Source organism: Typha latifolia, chromosome 3 (genome assembly GCF_019914945.1).
Source record: "Typha latifolia isolate L0001 chromosome 3, TyphaL0001v2, whole genome shotgun sequence".
In the NCBI taxonomy this organism is placed as follows: domain Eukaryota; kingdom Viridiplantae; phylum Streptophyta; class Magnoliopsida; order Poales; family Typhaceae; genus Typha; species Typha latifolia.
The window spans coordinates 10,529,696-10,546,146 of NC_133088.1; the positions used below are offsets into that span (position 1 = coordinate 10,529,696).

Sequence of the window (16,451 nt, forward strand, 5' to 3'; positions counted from 1 at the left end):
TTTCTCAGTATGGGGACGGGTGAAAAGAAGTTTTTCTTTATTTTCTACTACCTGCATGCTCATAAATTAATCTTAAGAGAGATGTGTAATGAAAAATAACTTATCTCATACAAATAGTATGTACATGTGCCACCATACCGGATCCCTAATATGAACTAATGCAATGCTATTTTCCATTTATTAGATGAGAAGAAGGAAGAACTCTACAGCGTAGGGTATTAATCACAAACAAATTAATTAAGAAGAAAGGAGTACAAGTATATATAGCTAGTAAGAAAAATCAAATATGGCAGAGGTTGCTATTCTTCTTGCTGTTGGGAAGATCAGTGCTGCTCTAGGAGGAGAAATTGTGAAATTATCTAGGCAATTGCTAGTAAAAGAAGTCTCTTTGTTGGTAGAATTCCCATATGGAGTGGGCCGTATAAAGAGTGAACTTCTAGTAATGAAGGGCTTCTTTAGCCAAATAGATATGCGCGATCGCAATAATCAGGCCCTCGAAGCTTGGATAGGGGAGGTGCGGAAGCTGGCCTATCGTATTGAGGACATTATGGATGAGTATGTCTACGTTGTAGCTGAGAATCAAGGGAAAGGATTGTGCGGGAATGGAAAGAAAACCCAAACTTTGGTAATCTTGCATAATATTGCTACTGAGCTGAAAGAAATAGAGATTAACCTTGCCAACCTCTGGAAAATTAAAGGCCGATGGGTCCAGATGGCCAGTTCTGGACTTGGTGACAGTTCGACGTATGTTAATAAGGTACAACTCGATCAGGCAATCTCTTCCCAATTACTTGATGAAGAAGAGCTTGTGGGGAAAGAGAAAAACAAAGAAGACTTAATTAACCTGCTATTGTCTAACGGGATAACTAATCTCCGTATAATTACAGTGTGGGGTATGGGTGGTCTAGGTAAAACAACTTTAGTCAGCAATGTATATAAAACAGAATGTCACAGATTTGAATGCTATGCATGGGTGTCTGTCTCACGGTTCTATTATATTGATGTACTCTTACGAAAGTTGATAAAAGATTTATACCACAAAAAGGAAAGCAGAGTGCCACTTGGGATCAAAAACATGGACACTCTACAATTAAAAGAACATTTAAAAAGTTTTTTGGAACATAAAAGGTTCCTAATTATATTAGACGATGTATGGACTAGACGAGCATTTGAGGAGATATGCGGTTACTTTGTTGAGAATGTTCGAGGAGGAGGTAAAATAATTATTACGACTCGGATTAGACAGGTAGCTTCTCTTGCACATGAACATCATATGCTTGAACTCCATCCTTTAGTTGCAGATGAGGCATGTAATCTCCTTTTCAAGACGGTCTTTGGCAGAGAACAAGTCCCTACAGGTAGTGCATCAACAGCTACAGTGGCAGTTCGAGGTTGGTTGTTAACTCAGTTAACAAAATTTGTAAGTTTTATCTCCAATCCTTACAACTCACCAGCCCTTAACGAGCTGCCAGATACTCATAATCCTCCTTTGGAGGTAAGATACTGGGGAGAGGAAATTGTTAAGAGATGTCGAGGCCTGCCACTTGCTATTGTATCTATAGGCAAGACATTGTCCTCGAGGGAGAAGACTGGGGAAGAATGGAAACGACTCTATCAGCATCTCAGTTCGGAGCTGCGAAGCGACCAAAATTTGGATAGCATTCTACATCTGAGCTACAACTATCTACCTAGCCATCTCAAGAACTGCTTCTTGTATTGCAGCATGTTCCCAGAAGATTTTCGACTCTCGAGGAAGTTGCTTATCCAGCTATGGATAGCAGAGGGGTTCATACAAGAAAGAGGAGCGAGCACATTGGAGGAAGTTGCGGAGGGCTACATCAAGGACTTAATCCATCGGAGCATGCTCCAACTTCACAGAAAGAATCATTTTGGCCGGGTAAGTAAGTTTCGGATGCACGATGTTGTTCGAGAATTGGCTATCTCTCTATCTAGAAAGGACAACTTTCATGCAGTGTACAAGGAAAATGAAACTGTTGGAATAGTTGACGATACCCGTCGCCTGTCAGTAATCAAGTGCAGCAACGATAAGGTATCAAAACTCGATCTGCCATGTCTTCGAACTTTCATAGCGTTCGACACTTCCACCCCCGTGTCTTTGTTGCTGTCATCGATTATATCCAAATGTAAATATATTACGGTACTAGATCTATCACGCTTGCCGATAGAGACTGTACCTGATGCAATTGGGGACTTGTTCAACCTTCGCTACTTAAGTTTGAGGCATTCAAAAGTGAAATTGCTCCCACAATCTATCCGAAAGCTCTCTAACCTACAGACATTGGACCTCTTTTCAAGTAAGATTGAAAAGTTGCCGCGTGGGATAGTGCGACTAACGAAGCTGCGACACCTGTACGCTAGCAAGAAGATTAATGGGGGAGTAGAGATATTCCAAAGGTCCAGCCCTCGAGCACCAAAAGGCTTAGGGAAACTGAAAGAACTGCAAACTCTGGTAGCAGTGGAAGTAAGCGACGAGCTGGTGGAGTCTCTAGCAGATTTGGTCCAACTAAGAAGCTTAGCTATATACAATGTGAAGGGCATCCATTGCAAAGAGCTGTGTACCTCCCTATCGCAGATGAGCTCTCTCTCCCGCTTATGCTTGTTTGCCAGCGACGAAAATGAGGTTCTCCTTTTGAAAGACTTTGATCCGCCACCTCCGCATCTTCACCGTCTTAATTTAGTAGGACAATTGGCAAAACGTACATTACGTTCCCCCTTGTTTCGAGGAAACAACATCAAGCACTTAACCTTGAAAAGGTCTCAGCTGAATGAAGATCCAATCTCATCCCTACATCGCTTGCCAAACTTAGTGACGCTGTTTCTTCAGAACACATACAACGGGGAGCAGTTGTTGTTTCGTGCTGGATGGTTTTCCAAACTAATAAAGCTTTCTATTTCTGATATGTTAAATGTAAATCAAGTGGACATACAAGGAGGAGCCATGGAAAGCCTACAGACCCTTGAACTCGATGACCTACCGGAGCTGAGGGATGTACCGCATGGCATTGAGAACCTCAGATCCCTCCAAGAGTTCTATTGCATCGACCTGGACCCTGCATTTAAAGAGAATATGCAACAAATAAACGTCAACGCCAATGTCTATTTCAACTGAATATTTGGAAAGAGTATGTTTATTCATCTTCAAGTCATACTATATGATATCAAAAGTAATACTCATTCCTCGTACAATAGTTTTAAGATCATGACATAGGGCAAGTTTAACATGATTGATATGTGCTTCAATTTTCTTTTTCTCATTCATGTCCCTGATTTGTTGTTCTGTTATACTATCTTGCCTTACTGTCATTTCTCTTCTTAATTTAATTCTAATTTAGCATATCCTTGCTTCTTATATATTTACGGGTAATCTGATCACACGTACTTTATTCCTATTACTTTCAGTAAACCAAATCTAAGGATTCGTTTCCTTAGCTGCATATGTATTATTTATCAACCAAAAGTTTAAATTCATTTTCCCTAGCTTTGATCATTCCTGAATTCCCATGTATACATTCACAACAATCCACAGTCTCAGAATTTATTCGGTGACATTAGTCTATGCAGGGTATACTATTTCAATATCCTTCTCATGCATTCAAAGTTTATTTTATTCGATGACAGGTAAGTAACATATTAAAGTGTATATCTAACTAATCTCATTTCTTCTCATTGAATCTGATAGAATAACAATTATTTGCCTTGCAGGAATTCCTATTACAAGGACTGGGACATCTCCCGGGCAACATACACCCAATTAATTGTTTTGTTTTCCTTTATATTTCTAATAAACATTCTGGTGTCAATGTAAGCAACAGTAAGAGACACACTAGTGTTCGAGGCTACTGCACCTTTTACTACTACTACTGGGTTGCTGGAGAGCTTGAATGATTATTTCAATGTGTGTATGACAGTCATGTTTCTCTTTTCAACTGGGGGAAAGCTAGTAGCATTAAATTTTGTTTTACTTTTTAATACGCTTGAGAAATAATTGTTTTTAGACTATTCTGCGATTTGTTTGTAGGCTTTCTTTTTTAGTGTTCTTGGTTATGGATTGTAATTAATTAAAAATGTTGGATTGTTTGTGGATATTGTTAATTAATTTTCATTGCTTGTGGTCGGCTTGTAGTTTGTGCCATTGTTGGATGTTACATACCAGATCTGGATGAAAAAAAAATTGTCAAAATTTATGTATTGTGAGTTAGGATTCTAATGGATTTAGTTTTATATGAATCTGAGATCTGGAAAAGTTAAAAATAAAAGAGTGAAGGAAGGTCAGAATAAGGTAGAATAGTAAATATCCAACGTTGTAGCAGTCGTGATACACTTAGATAGGATCTTTTCTTATTGCATTAGGTGTTTATTTTTATTAAAATAAAATTCCTATAGGTTGTGCTCGAACGTAGGAGGGGTCGCGTTCGAACGCCCTTGCGAACACCTGCATCAGGTTCGCAAATACAGAGAACGGATATTGTGTGTTCGAACACCTGCATCATGTTCGCACATACAGAGAACGTCTTTTGGTGCGTTCGAACGTCATCGACGGGAACCCTCTAGAATTAGGGTTTCATATTATTTTAGGACTTGTTGACTAGCCTCTATATATATGTGGATGGCAGCCAAATTCATTATGTTATTGGAATATTGATTTCTTGCCTTCTATCTTCTCTCTAGACTCTCTCCTTCCTCTCTCTTCACCATCCTTCCACCTCTACTGTTGGCAATGTTTCTCTTAACTTCTAATCTCCCTCGACTATCGAGCCACCCCTCTTCTTTGGGATCTTGACCACTTCGTTTCTTTTGTCTATATCCATAAATCACATCAACAATCCACCTTCATCTCCATATCCATCCATAACCCTAACATCCACTCCACCCGTCACCACCACCATTACCCACGTTATTCCGTGTTTTCATTCCTACTATAGTTCGAATATGCGAAGAGCGTAAATATGAGAGCAGAAAGTTACAAATCTAACCCAATTGGTTTCGTAATTTTTTGACTACCGGAGAATATCTGACAAATATTTTTCCACGGTTGAGTGGACTGATTCTTGTAATACATTTAGATCTTAAAGGAATAGTTGCGTAGCCTATCTTTGGTTCCGGATATTATCAATTTGTTATCAGAGCTTATCAAAATGGTATCAGAGCTTAACAATTGGTATCAGAGCACACGAACCTCAGACCTCCATTAATGGTTGAAATAAGAAAGATGACATCTATAAGGAGACATATGGAGAGCACACCGACAAGGGAGGACTCAATCCATGATGACCCTAATCGTGAGGTCGATTCCTGTAGAGTGACCACGGTAGGACCGAGTCAACCAACATCCATGATTGCGAATATGGATGAACTTATGGGCATGTTCCATACATTGATTCATAGAGTTGACTCAATTCAAAATGATCACAATAATTTCAAGGAATATGTCATGAATCGATTTGATTCATTATCTCCTCGACGGCGATCGAAGTTTCAAGAAGGACCAGTGGTGGGACCTCATTGATCTAATACCCCACAGGTCCAAGTATGTCATGCGAGTGCCAATGATCCCTTCTTACCTATGCCCACACATCATTCCCCACCTCCATTGCAAAACCCAAGACTGGTGGTGGTGGAACTCGAGAGGAGTATGGCACCGGTGCACTTTGTCGATGAGGAGGATTAACACTATGAGGATGAGGTTGATCCCTTTGGAGATGGTGATGGACGTGCTCAAGGATTTAGAGAGGGTGATTAACCTGCACAAAAGCTTAGACCTGAACCAAGGATCTTTCGCAAACCCGACAATGCTATTCGGGTGAGAACCGCATGCTTGGACCTTCTAAAATTCTAAGGCAGTGATCCAATGGATTGGGTGTTTCAAGTTGAACAATATTTTGACTGTCAAAGTATAGCGGAAGATGCAAAAGTACAGATGGGAAGCTTTCACCTCCAAGGAACGGTATTGCATTAGTATAGATCGGTTATTCGTGGTGGAGGATTTATCGGATGGGCTGATTTTTGTAGGACGATTACACAAAGATTTAGGACTGCAGCATATGAAGATTTTGCTGCCACATTAAGCAAGATGGTTCAAATGACGACCGTATTGGAGTATCAAGCTGAGTTTGAGAGAGTTAGTAGTCGTTGTGAGCCACCTTGGCTTGAACCGACATTAATGAACACATTTATTTTAGGGTTACGACATGAGATTCAGGCAGATATTCGTGCTCTTTGTCCCACTAATCTTGAGGAGGTCTTTGAGAAGGCCGTGAGGATGGAGCAAAACATAAGGCTCTAAAGATGGCAGCGAAAACATATTGGGGCAACCGAGATGAGCGGTTTGCACCTAGAATGCTGGCTAAAAATTCTGCGATTTCAAAAACAGCAACTGCGAGTACTAGACCACGACCATTTTTGAGACCTTCTTCCGATGTTAGAGGAGACACAAGATCCCCCGTTCGAACTCTCACACCTGCCCAGGTGGAGGAGCGAAGAGCGAAGAAGGACCTTTGCTTTCGATATGATGAGCGTTTCACCCCCGGTCATCAGTGTTCTAAACCGATCGGGAGTGTGATGCTTATCGACGATCTTGAGGATGATGAGGTTGTTGATGATGGAGAGTGTCTAGAGGAGGTCCAGGAGTGTTAGGTTTTTATTTGTTGGCAATTGTGTACAAAATATTCTAAGTGTAATTTTTTCATGTATACGAGCTTTACACAAGTCTAGAATATCTCTGGTTTGAAGAATTGCAAGATTATTGGAGAAAAGCCATAGAGTTCACACCGCGTTCACAAACGCGTTCGAACGCGGAATCTGCGTTCACACAGACAGAGAGCCGCGTTCACAAATGCGTTCGAACGTGGGTACTGCGTTCACACAGACAGAGAGCCGCGTTCACAAATGCGTTCGAACGCGGGTACTGCGTTCACACAGACCGAGAGTTGCGTTTACAAACATGTTCGAACGCAACCTGAAGAATTCAAGTTGTCGCGTTCGAACGCACTCGGGCCCGTTCGAATGCACCTGAGTTCAAGTCATGCCGTTCGAACGCACCCGGGCCGCGTTCGAACGCACCAACGAAGTTTGATAAAATTGGACTTTCGTGAGTACGGATAAGACTTAGATTTGTGAGTACGGATAAGACTTGGATTTGGCTCTATCTTGGAGATCATATACAAGGATTGTGATGCCCTATCTTGAGGGTAGTTGAAGAAGCATTATTGAAGAAGACTTCTTGAGGCTACATCGGTTCTTCAACTAACAAGGTTCCACTCATCTACAAAAGTTAATCTTTCGTCTTAAAGGCTATCTAGACGAAAGATCAATCTCGAGGGTTACTGAGATTGGACTTCAATCACGAGAAGCGGTGAATTGTGGGTTCTAGCGAGCAAGACTGAGAGGAACAAAGTCGTTTGGATCGACGGGTTGTTTTGTGAGTCAGTCTTGTAACTGCTACTATTCTAGTGATTGGTTTTGATCCGAGTTTGGTTCTGTGGTTCTTTCCCGTTTGAGTTTTTCCACGTTAAAATCTTGGCGTTCATCTCTGCTTTCGTTCTTAATATTTCTACGGACTTTTACTTAAGTGAATGAGTGATATCATTGCCTAGTATTTAGATACATACTTGAGTCTAGGGATTTTTTCAAGGAGGAGGTTGTTGAGGTGGGTGCGGAAGAAGATATCGAATCTAAAATATCGATGCATGCATATTCGGGTGCTTCCGGCCGAGGACGTTACGAGTGGACGGACTCATTAGAAAGCATTGTGTGCACATCCTCATTGATTCGGGGAGTACACACAACTTTCTAGACGAGAGGTTAGTGAGGAGATTGGGTTTGGATGCCGAGCCGATCACCGGATTTGATGTTGCTATTGGAGACAGCACGAAGCTTAATGCGGAGAGCTTGTGTCACCGGGTTGGTATATGGGTGCAAGGGCACGATATTATTGTGGACTTGTATCCGTTGACGTTGCGAGGAGCGAACATTTTTCTTCGTGCTCAATGGCTACAGAGTTTGGGACCCGTCACATTTGATTTTCGGAGCATGTAGATGAAATATAAACAAGAAAAAAAAATGTGCGGCTTGATGGTGTTATGTCTTCGCCAATTCCTATGATGTAGACTATGGTGGGGTTGTCTTGTGTGAAGGATTTAACCTATCTTCTTTAGTTAGGAATAGCAGGAGATGAGCATCAAATGAGTTCAGGTACCACCATTGAACTATCTAATTTATTAGATAACTTTTCCAGGACTGTTTGAAGAGCCACAGGAGTTGCCACCGAGAAGAGCGGTGGACCATCACATAGAGATTTTACCTGAGGCTGCACCAGCGAATGTGAGGCCAATCTGTTAGGTTTTTAATTATTGGCAATTGTGTACAAAATATTATAAGTGTATTTTTATATTTATATGAGTTTTATACAAGTCTAGAATATCTCTGGTTTGAAGAATTGCAAAATTATTGGAGAAAAGCTGTTGAGTTCACACCGCGTTCACAAACGCGTTCGAATGCGGGTACTTGCGTTGACACGGGCCGAGAGCTGCGTTCACAAACGCGTTCGAATGCGGGTACTTGCGTTCACACAGACCGAGAGCTGCGTTCACAAATGCGTTCGAACGCGGGTACTTGCGTTCACACAGACCGAGAGCTGCATTCACACAGACCGAGAGCTGCGTTCACAAACGCGTTCGGACGCGGGTATTGTGTTCACACAAACCGAGAGCTGCGTTCATAAACGCGTTCGAACGCAACTTGAAGAATTCAAGTTGTCGTGTTCGAACGCATCGGGCCCGTTCGAACGAACCTGAGATCAAGTTATGATGTTCGAACGCACCCGGGTCGCGTTCAAACGCACCAATGAAGTTTGAAAAAATTGGACTTTCGTGAGTACGGATAAGACTTGGATTTGGCTCTATCTTGGAGATCATATATAAGGATTGTGATGCCCTATCTCTAGGGTGGTTTAAGAAGCATTATTGAAGGAGACTTCTTGAGGCTACATCGGTTATTCAACTAACAATGTTCCACTCATCTACAAAGCCTAATCTCTCGTCTTAAGGGCTATCTAGATGAAAGATCAATCTCGAGGGTTACTGAGATTGGACTTCAATCACGAGAAGCAGTGAATCGTGGGTTCTAGCGAGCAAGACTGAGAGGAACAAAGTCGTTTGGATCGACGGGTTGTTTTGTGAGTCAGTCTTGTAACTGCTACTATTCTAGTGATTGGTTTTGATCCGAGTTTGGATCCGTGGTTTTTTCCTATTTGGGTTTTTCCACGTTAAAATCTTGGCGTTCATCTCTGCTTTCGTTCTTAATATTTCTATGGACTTTTACTTAAGCGAACGAGTGATATCATTGCCTATTATTTAGATACATACTTGTGTCTAGGGGTTTTTCAATTGGTATCAGAGTAGGTTCTCTCACCCTTTGAGAGAGATCAAATAGACATGGATTTTCATAGAGATGGACCATCATCTATTAGACCGCCTATCCTAGATGGATCAAATTATGGATATTGGAAAGCTAGGATGAGAGCTTACTTGAAGTCTATAGATGAATGGGTATGGTTTGCCATTGTGAACAGTTGGAGTCCACCAATGTACATAGTGGATGATAAACTTGCTGATAAACTGATAGAGTCATGGGATAGGTCAGACTATGAAAAAGTTGGTTAGAATAGTAAGGCAATAAATGCAATTTTTAGTTGTGTTTCTTCGGAAGAATTTAGAAGAATTTCTACTTGTGAGATAGCTAAAGAAGCTTGGACGATCTTAGAATCTACTCACGAAGGAACTATGGCTGTAAAACTTTCTAAACTTCAGAGGTTGACTACTAGTTTTGAAACTCTACGTATAGAGGAGAATGAGACATTTGATGAGTTCTATGCAAAGTTGAGTGATATAGTCAACTCCAATTTCAACCTAGGAGAGAAAATTCTTGAAAACAGAATGGTCCGTAAGATTCTTAGGTCTCTTCTAGAGAGGTTTCAGGCGAAAGTTACAGCTATTGAGTAAAATAAGGACATCAATTCTATGAAAGTTGAACAATTGGTAGGAAATCTATAAACATTTGAGTCTAGTCTTTCAAAACCGAGGAAGTCCAAAGGGATTGCTCTATCATAGTTGAACAAAATATAGAGGAGTCTGATGATGAAGGTGATTTAGATGTTGAAATGTTGGCCATGTTCGTTAAAAAGTTTAATAAATTCTTTCGGAAGCCAAACAAGTTGAATGCTGAAAAACTTGAGAAAAGCAAAGCCTTTGTGAAAAAGAAGAATACTGCGAGTTCGAATATAGGTGTGAGCAACAATAGTGTCAAACAGAAAAATAAGAATTCTGAGAATAAAGTTCGATGTTTTGAATGTTCTGGTTTTGGATACATAGCACAAGAATACCCTAATCGCCTTAAGAAAAAGGGTAAAGCTATGAAAGTTACTTGGGATGACTCAGATGAATCTGATGATGATTCTAGAAAAGACGAAGAAAACTATGTAGCTTTTGCCTCTTCTCTACTTAATATCGATTCTGTTGTTGATACTGATAGTACAAATGATCAGGATATGTTACCAGCTGAGGAAGATGAATATGAAATTGAAAAGGCATATAATGACTTGCACATAGAGTCGTTTAAACTCAAGAAAAGCAATCTTAGACTACTTCAAAGACTCAAGGTAATCGAACTAGAGAATTCAATTTGAGGAGAAGTACAAATTGGAACTTGAATGTGTCAAAGACCTTTCTGAACAACTTGACAATGCAAAAAATAAAATGAAGGTTGATGAAATTGAACTAGAGCGACTAAATAAAAAAGTGACATTTCTAAAAGGGAAGAACAAACTTGTCGAGATTCTAAAGGCTCAGATCTCTGGAAAAGACAAATATGGTGTTGGATACACTAGTAATTCAAATAATAATAAAACTATCTTCGTTTCTGCAGGTATACAAAAGGAAGAATATCTGAAGTCATCAACCGCATTTACAAAGCAATCCTGGATGAATGCTTCTAAACTGAAGGTGAATCTACAAACTGGTGAATCGTCAACGACACCAAAGGTAAACTTTAGTCACACTCCTCGATAAAAGGTGAGTAGAAAAGGGTTTGTTTCGATATGCTATCATTGCGGCATTCTAGGGCATATTCGACCTCATTGCAAATTTTTGCAAAAACCTAGAACTGCTTTCATTTATGGGATGAAAACAAAGGCCATGTGGGTCAAGAAAAGTGATTTGAAATGTTATGTTGTGCATACATCATTAAAAGCTTTAAATTCTGATTTGTGGTATTTCAATAGTGGCTGTTCAAGACATATGTCGGGTGACAAGTCATTATTTTCTAATCTTGAAAAACATGAAGGGAGAGTTGTGACATTCGGAGATGGTAATTCGTCCAAGATAATAGGTAAAGGAAAGGTAAGTTCTCCGGGGGTTCCTATTCTTGAAAATGTTCTTTATGTTAAAGGCTTCAAAGCAAATCTTCTGAGTATCAGTCAATTTTGTGATGAAGATTATGAGGTAAAATTCTCCAAAAATGATTGTACTATTCTAGATCATGGTGGTAATGTTATATGTTATGGATCTAGAACATCTGATAATTACTATGTTGTTGGAACATCACATAAACTGAAATGTAATAGTGCCTCTTTCGACGTTGCAGATCTTTGGCATCAACGTCTTGGACATGTGAATCATAAGGAATTATTTACTCTGTCCAAACAAGAAGTGATAAGAGGAATAGCTAAAATGAAAGAAATGTCAAAAAGAGTGTGCGGTTCGTGTCAAATTGGAAAACAAATTCAAATCTCACACAAGAAGGTAAATGCAGCTACCACTGACCATGTGCTTCAATTAGTTCACATGGACTTGATGGGTCCAACAAGAAACAGAAAGTCTTGGAGGTAAACGCTATATATTCTTAATGGTCGATAATTACTCCAGATATACCTGGGTTGCCTTTCTACGTGAGAAGTCTGAAACCTTTGAAGTTTTTAAATTACTATGCTTAAAATTGCAGAATGAATAATCTACAACCCTAGTTAGGATTCGTTCTGATCATGGTAGAGAATTTGAAAATGAAAATTTTTCTACATTTTGCGATTCTCTTGGTATTCAACATAAGTTTTCAACTCCTATAACTCCACAACAGAACGGGATTGTTGAAAGAAAGAACCGAGTTGTGCAGGAAATGGCTAGGGTTATGCTTCACGCTAAACAGGTTACTCAAAGGTTTTGTGCAGAGAGGGACAATACAGCGGTACATGTGATAAATCGTGTTTATCTAAGACTACGTACAAAAATGATTACTTATGAAATCTGGAAAGGTAAGAAACCTAGTGTTAAATATTTTTAAGTTTTTGGTAGTAAATGTTATATCTTGCGTGATCGAGAATATTTGACTAAATTTGACACTAGAAGTAGTAAAGGCATCTTCTTAGGGTATTCGAATAATAGCAGAGCCTACAAAGTATTTAATCTTGACACTTCTACTATTATGGAATCTGCTAATATTATGATAGATGAATCCATGACTGATTTAACTGAAGCTACTCCTATTTCTATTTCTGCAGATACATATGATGAAGAAATAGGAAAGGAGCTTGATCTGGAAATTGAGAATCAGGACGAGGACAAAGTTGAAATGAACAAAGATGACTGCAACGTACCGGAACCATCTGCTAGAGTGAAATCAAATCATCCACTATCACAAGTGATCGGAGACGTGAATGAACCAATTAAGACAAGACGACAAATCTAAAGTGAGGTATCATTTACTTGTTATACATCTTCTTTTGAACCTAAAAATGTGAAGGAAGCATTGTTAGACGATTCTTGGTTTAATGCTATGCATGAGGAATTAGAGCAAATTTCTAGGAATGATGTTTGGTACTTAGTTCCTAGACCTAAGAATGTGAACATCATTGGAACAAAATGGATTTATAAGAATAAAAGTGATGAACATGGCAATATAGTTCGAAATAAAGCTAAACTAGTAGCACAGGGATATACTCAGGTTGAGGGTATAGATTTTGATGAGACATTTGCTCATGTTGCTAGATTAGAGTCTATTCGTATACTTCTTGCTATTGCTTGTCATTTAAAATTTAAATTATTTCAAATGAATGTTAAAAGTGCTTTCTTGAATGGTACTTTGAATGAAGATGTTTATGTGGAACAACCGAAAGGGTTCGAAGATAAACAATTTCCTTCTCATGTGTTTAAACTGAAAAATGCCCTCTACGGGCTAAAACAAGCTCCAAGAGCTTGGTATGAGAAGTTAACCACTTTTTTAGTGGATGCGGGGTTCATTCGAGGGGGAGTGGACAAGACATTGTTCATTAGACGGTCGAACAAGAGTTTAGTTGTGGCACAAATATATGTGAATAACATTGTCTTCGGGGCAACGAGTCAATCGTTAGCGAAAGAGTTTGCAGATCTCATGCATAGTCATTTTGAGATGAGCATGATGGTTGAGTTGAAGTTCTTTTTGGGACTTCAAATTACTCAATTGGAAAGAGGGATATTTAACCTAAGGAGACACATTTGTTTGTTGTGAAACGTATCATAAAATATGTCGGTGGCATAGTTGACTTAGGTATCTGATTTACGTATGACTCGGGAGCTATCATATCTAGATACACAGATTCTGATTGGGTAGGTTCATGTGATGATAGAAAAAGTACCTCAGGTGGATGTTTTTATATTAGAAACAATCTAGTTGCTTAGCATAGTAAGAAACAAAACTCGGTATCTTTATCTACTGCGGAGGCCGAGTATATTGTAGTGGGAAGTTGTTGTTCTCAGTTACTATGGATGAAATAGATGGTCAAAGATTACGGTATTGAACAAGATACTATGGTGCTTTATTGTGACAACATGAGTGCTATTAATATATCGAAAAATCCTGTTCAACACTCGCGTACAAAACATATTGATATCCGACATTATTTTTTACACGAGTTAGTTGAAGACAAAATAATAGCACTAGAACATGTTGAGACGGAGAAACAGTTGGGTGATCTATGTACTTCTTTGGATTTACAGAGATTTGAGTATCTTCGTACTTCTTTAGGGATTTGTGCTTTGGATTGATTTTTTTTTTGTTTTGGTTTGCATGGTTTGGTTTGCGTGTTTCTTTTTTATTATTTCTTTTCGTTTCTTTTTAGGTTTTCTTTACTCTGAACTTTTCTTTGGTTTTATTTTCAGATTTATCAAGAGTTTTTGTCATAAAAATAAAAAAAATAAAAGAATAAAAATTTGATGCACTCCTAGATTCAATAATATACTCTTGACATATAAATATGATTTTTTTCTTGATTATGAGTTATTATAGTTAATTTTGTCATCTTGTAGTATATTGTATCATTTCTGATTTGTTCACTCTCTCGACTTCTATGATAATTAAACTAAATTTAATGCACTCATAACGTGTGTATATTCTTGAGTGAGCATGACATCATGAAATTTTTTTTAAATAGCTCACTATTGACGTTAATTTGCACAGTTTGACCTCATTCTTAGTCATCACAACTGTGTTCATAAAAGATCAATGAAAAGGGCTACAATGAGTTAGTGTGTAAACCATCTTGTTTAGAGTCCAGTTTGACTCAGTATAATGCTTGCAAATTAATTAAATTTTTTTTAATGTTTGTGAATATCTTCTTGCATATTGTTTGATATATACTACAAAAAAAGGGCTACCTACTTATGTGTGAAAGCCATAATTGCACCTATATGGTTTATGTATTAAAAAAAATAATACAGGAAAAATTCCTGTTCAGTTATGGAGAATAAGACGAAAGTGCAAATTTGAATACTAAGTCGGTTTGACTACTGTGTTGTATCATTGTTTAAATAGGAAAGTTTATTTGAGAAGAATGTTTCATGTTATCTATGCTCGCCTTGCATATGCATATTGTTATGATCAATCAAGATTAATTTAATTTTAAGTGATGCATTAGAATTGATTATAATATGCTTTTGATGATTTGATTGATCTGTGTATGACTTATTTCATTCGATTGTCATATTCTATATCTCGAATCTATTTTGAATTTCTAGAAGTGCATCTCCAAAAAGATTTTTTGATTTTTTCTTAGATTTTTTATTTAAAAAAAAAAGAAAAAGAAAAAAGGGGGGCGTTCGAACGTAAATTTTTGAGTTCGAACATGGTGACTGGTGCGTTCGAAAGCGCAGACTGGTGCGTTCGAACGCACTCGAGGATTCTTTATATATTGCGTCCGAACCCAAGGGTTTTCATCTTCCATTTTCCAAACCCCAGAGACTCTTCATTTTCTCCCTCTCAAATCTTCAAGATCTTGGTCTTTTTCATCAAATTTCTCACTATAAACCCTTTTAAAGGGTTGTTCTCCTCTGGATCTAGCATCTTTCGGTCGAATTTCCTAGTTTTTCTTCACTTTTGCGAAGTATGATCATCCATCAATTTTCCTATTTTTTTTCAATTAAGTCTCTTGATCTTGATTGATTTCATGCGTTTTCGAGTTTTGATCACGTTAAAGTTACTATCTTGATGTTTCTTGTGTGATTGAACGTGATATCTTAGCGTTTTCAAGTGGATGATGGATTTCATTTAGGGCCTTCATGGTTTCTTGAATTTTTTTTATTTCTTGCTATCTTTTTGTTTGCTTTGGGCATGTATTGAATCTTGCATCTTGTTTCTTTCTCAAGAATGCCTAGAAAAGCTGCAGTTTCCAAGAAACCTAGGCCGCCTTCCGCACCTACTTCGGCTCCCAAGTTTTCTACATCTACAGCTTCGGGGCGTTACAAACATAATTTTGTCACTCGACCTGTTATTTGTGAACGGCCCGTGGTCATTTCTGAATTTTTTGCCTTGGGGATCAAACATATCTTTACTAAGCGAGGATGGTTATCCGTGTGTCGAATGAGTGGGACTGCATATGTGGAAGTGGTTAGGGAATTTTTTAGTAATGCCACGGTTTTAGAACGCTGTATACGTTCTACTGTCTGTGAGATTTTGATCTACTTGGACTCCGATGTTATTCGTGTAGAACTCCAACTTTTTGATGGTGAGTTCCAGTATCCGTCGTCTGCTAGTACTGATGTCAATGAATTTGCTAGTACTGTGTTAATCAAAGGGGAACGTTGGAAGGGCAATATGATGCCTCATGCGAAACTGACATCAGTGGCTCGCATGCTTCACCTGCTTTGTCTGTACAACGTCACCCCCAAGACTCGCCATTCTAGTATTAGTCTTGATTGTGCCTTCCTCCTTCATGCGATGTTGTCGGGAGTTTCTGTTGATTTTGCTGCGGTGATCTACAATTCCATTCTAATAGCTGCACAGAAAGAAGCGCCCCGTGAAGGGTTGCCGTTTGGCATATTTATTACAAATTTGTGCACTTAGAGTGGGGTGCACGTGGATGCCATGGAACCTTCTCTTACTTCGCAAAAACCGTTAGATCGGATTACTCT

The 16,451-nt window shown here is 38.8% G+C and overlaps 1 protein-coding gene and 1 long non-coding RNA gene across 2 annotated transcripts; both read left to right on the top strand.

The window, feature by feature from the left end:
- The first annotated feature begins 286 nt into the window (after nucleotides 1–286).
- LOC140783976 (disease resistance protein RPM1-like) lies at nucleotides 287–2,900 on the top strand. The gene is made up of 2 exons (XM_073131157.1): nucleotides 287–2,775; nucleotides 2,846–2,900. Exons 1-2 carry the CDS (start codon nucleotides 287–289, stop codon nucleotides 2,898–2,900), a joined length of 2,544 nt encoding a protein of 847 aa, XP_072987258.1.
- Nucleotides 2,901–2,935: 35 nt separating this feature from the next.
- On the top strand, nucleotides 2,936–4,020 carry LOC140785042 (uncharacterized). The gene is made up of 3 exons (XR_012108370.1): nucleotides 2,936–3,143; nucleotides 3,583–3,639; nucleotides 3,724–4,020. It is a non-coding gene; the product is annotated as an uncharacterized lncRNA (long non-coding RNA).
- Nucleotides 4,021–16,451: the final 12,431 nt, after the last annotated feature.

What these genes read in the sequence shown, in the direction of transcription:
- LOC140783976 (XM_073131157.1), top strand. Translation starts at nt 287, where the DNA reads ATGGCAGAGGTTGCTATTCTTCTTGCTGTTGGGAAGATCAGTGCTGCT. An exon ending in AAGCACTTAACCTTGAAAAG is followed by an intron (nt 2,776 to 2,845) that starts GTCTCAGCTGAA and finishes CTGTTTCTTCAG; the next exon opens with AACACATACAACGGGGAGCA.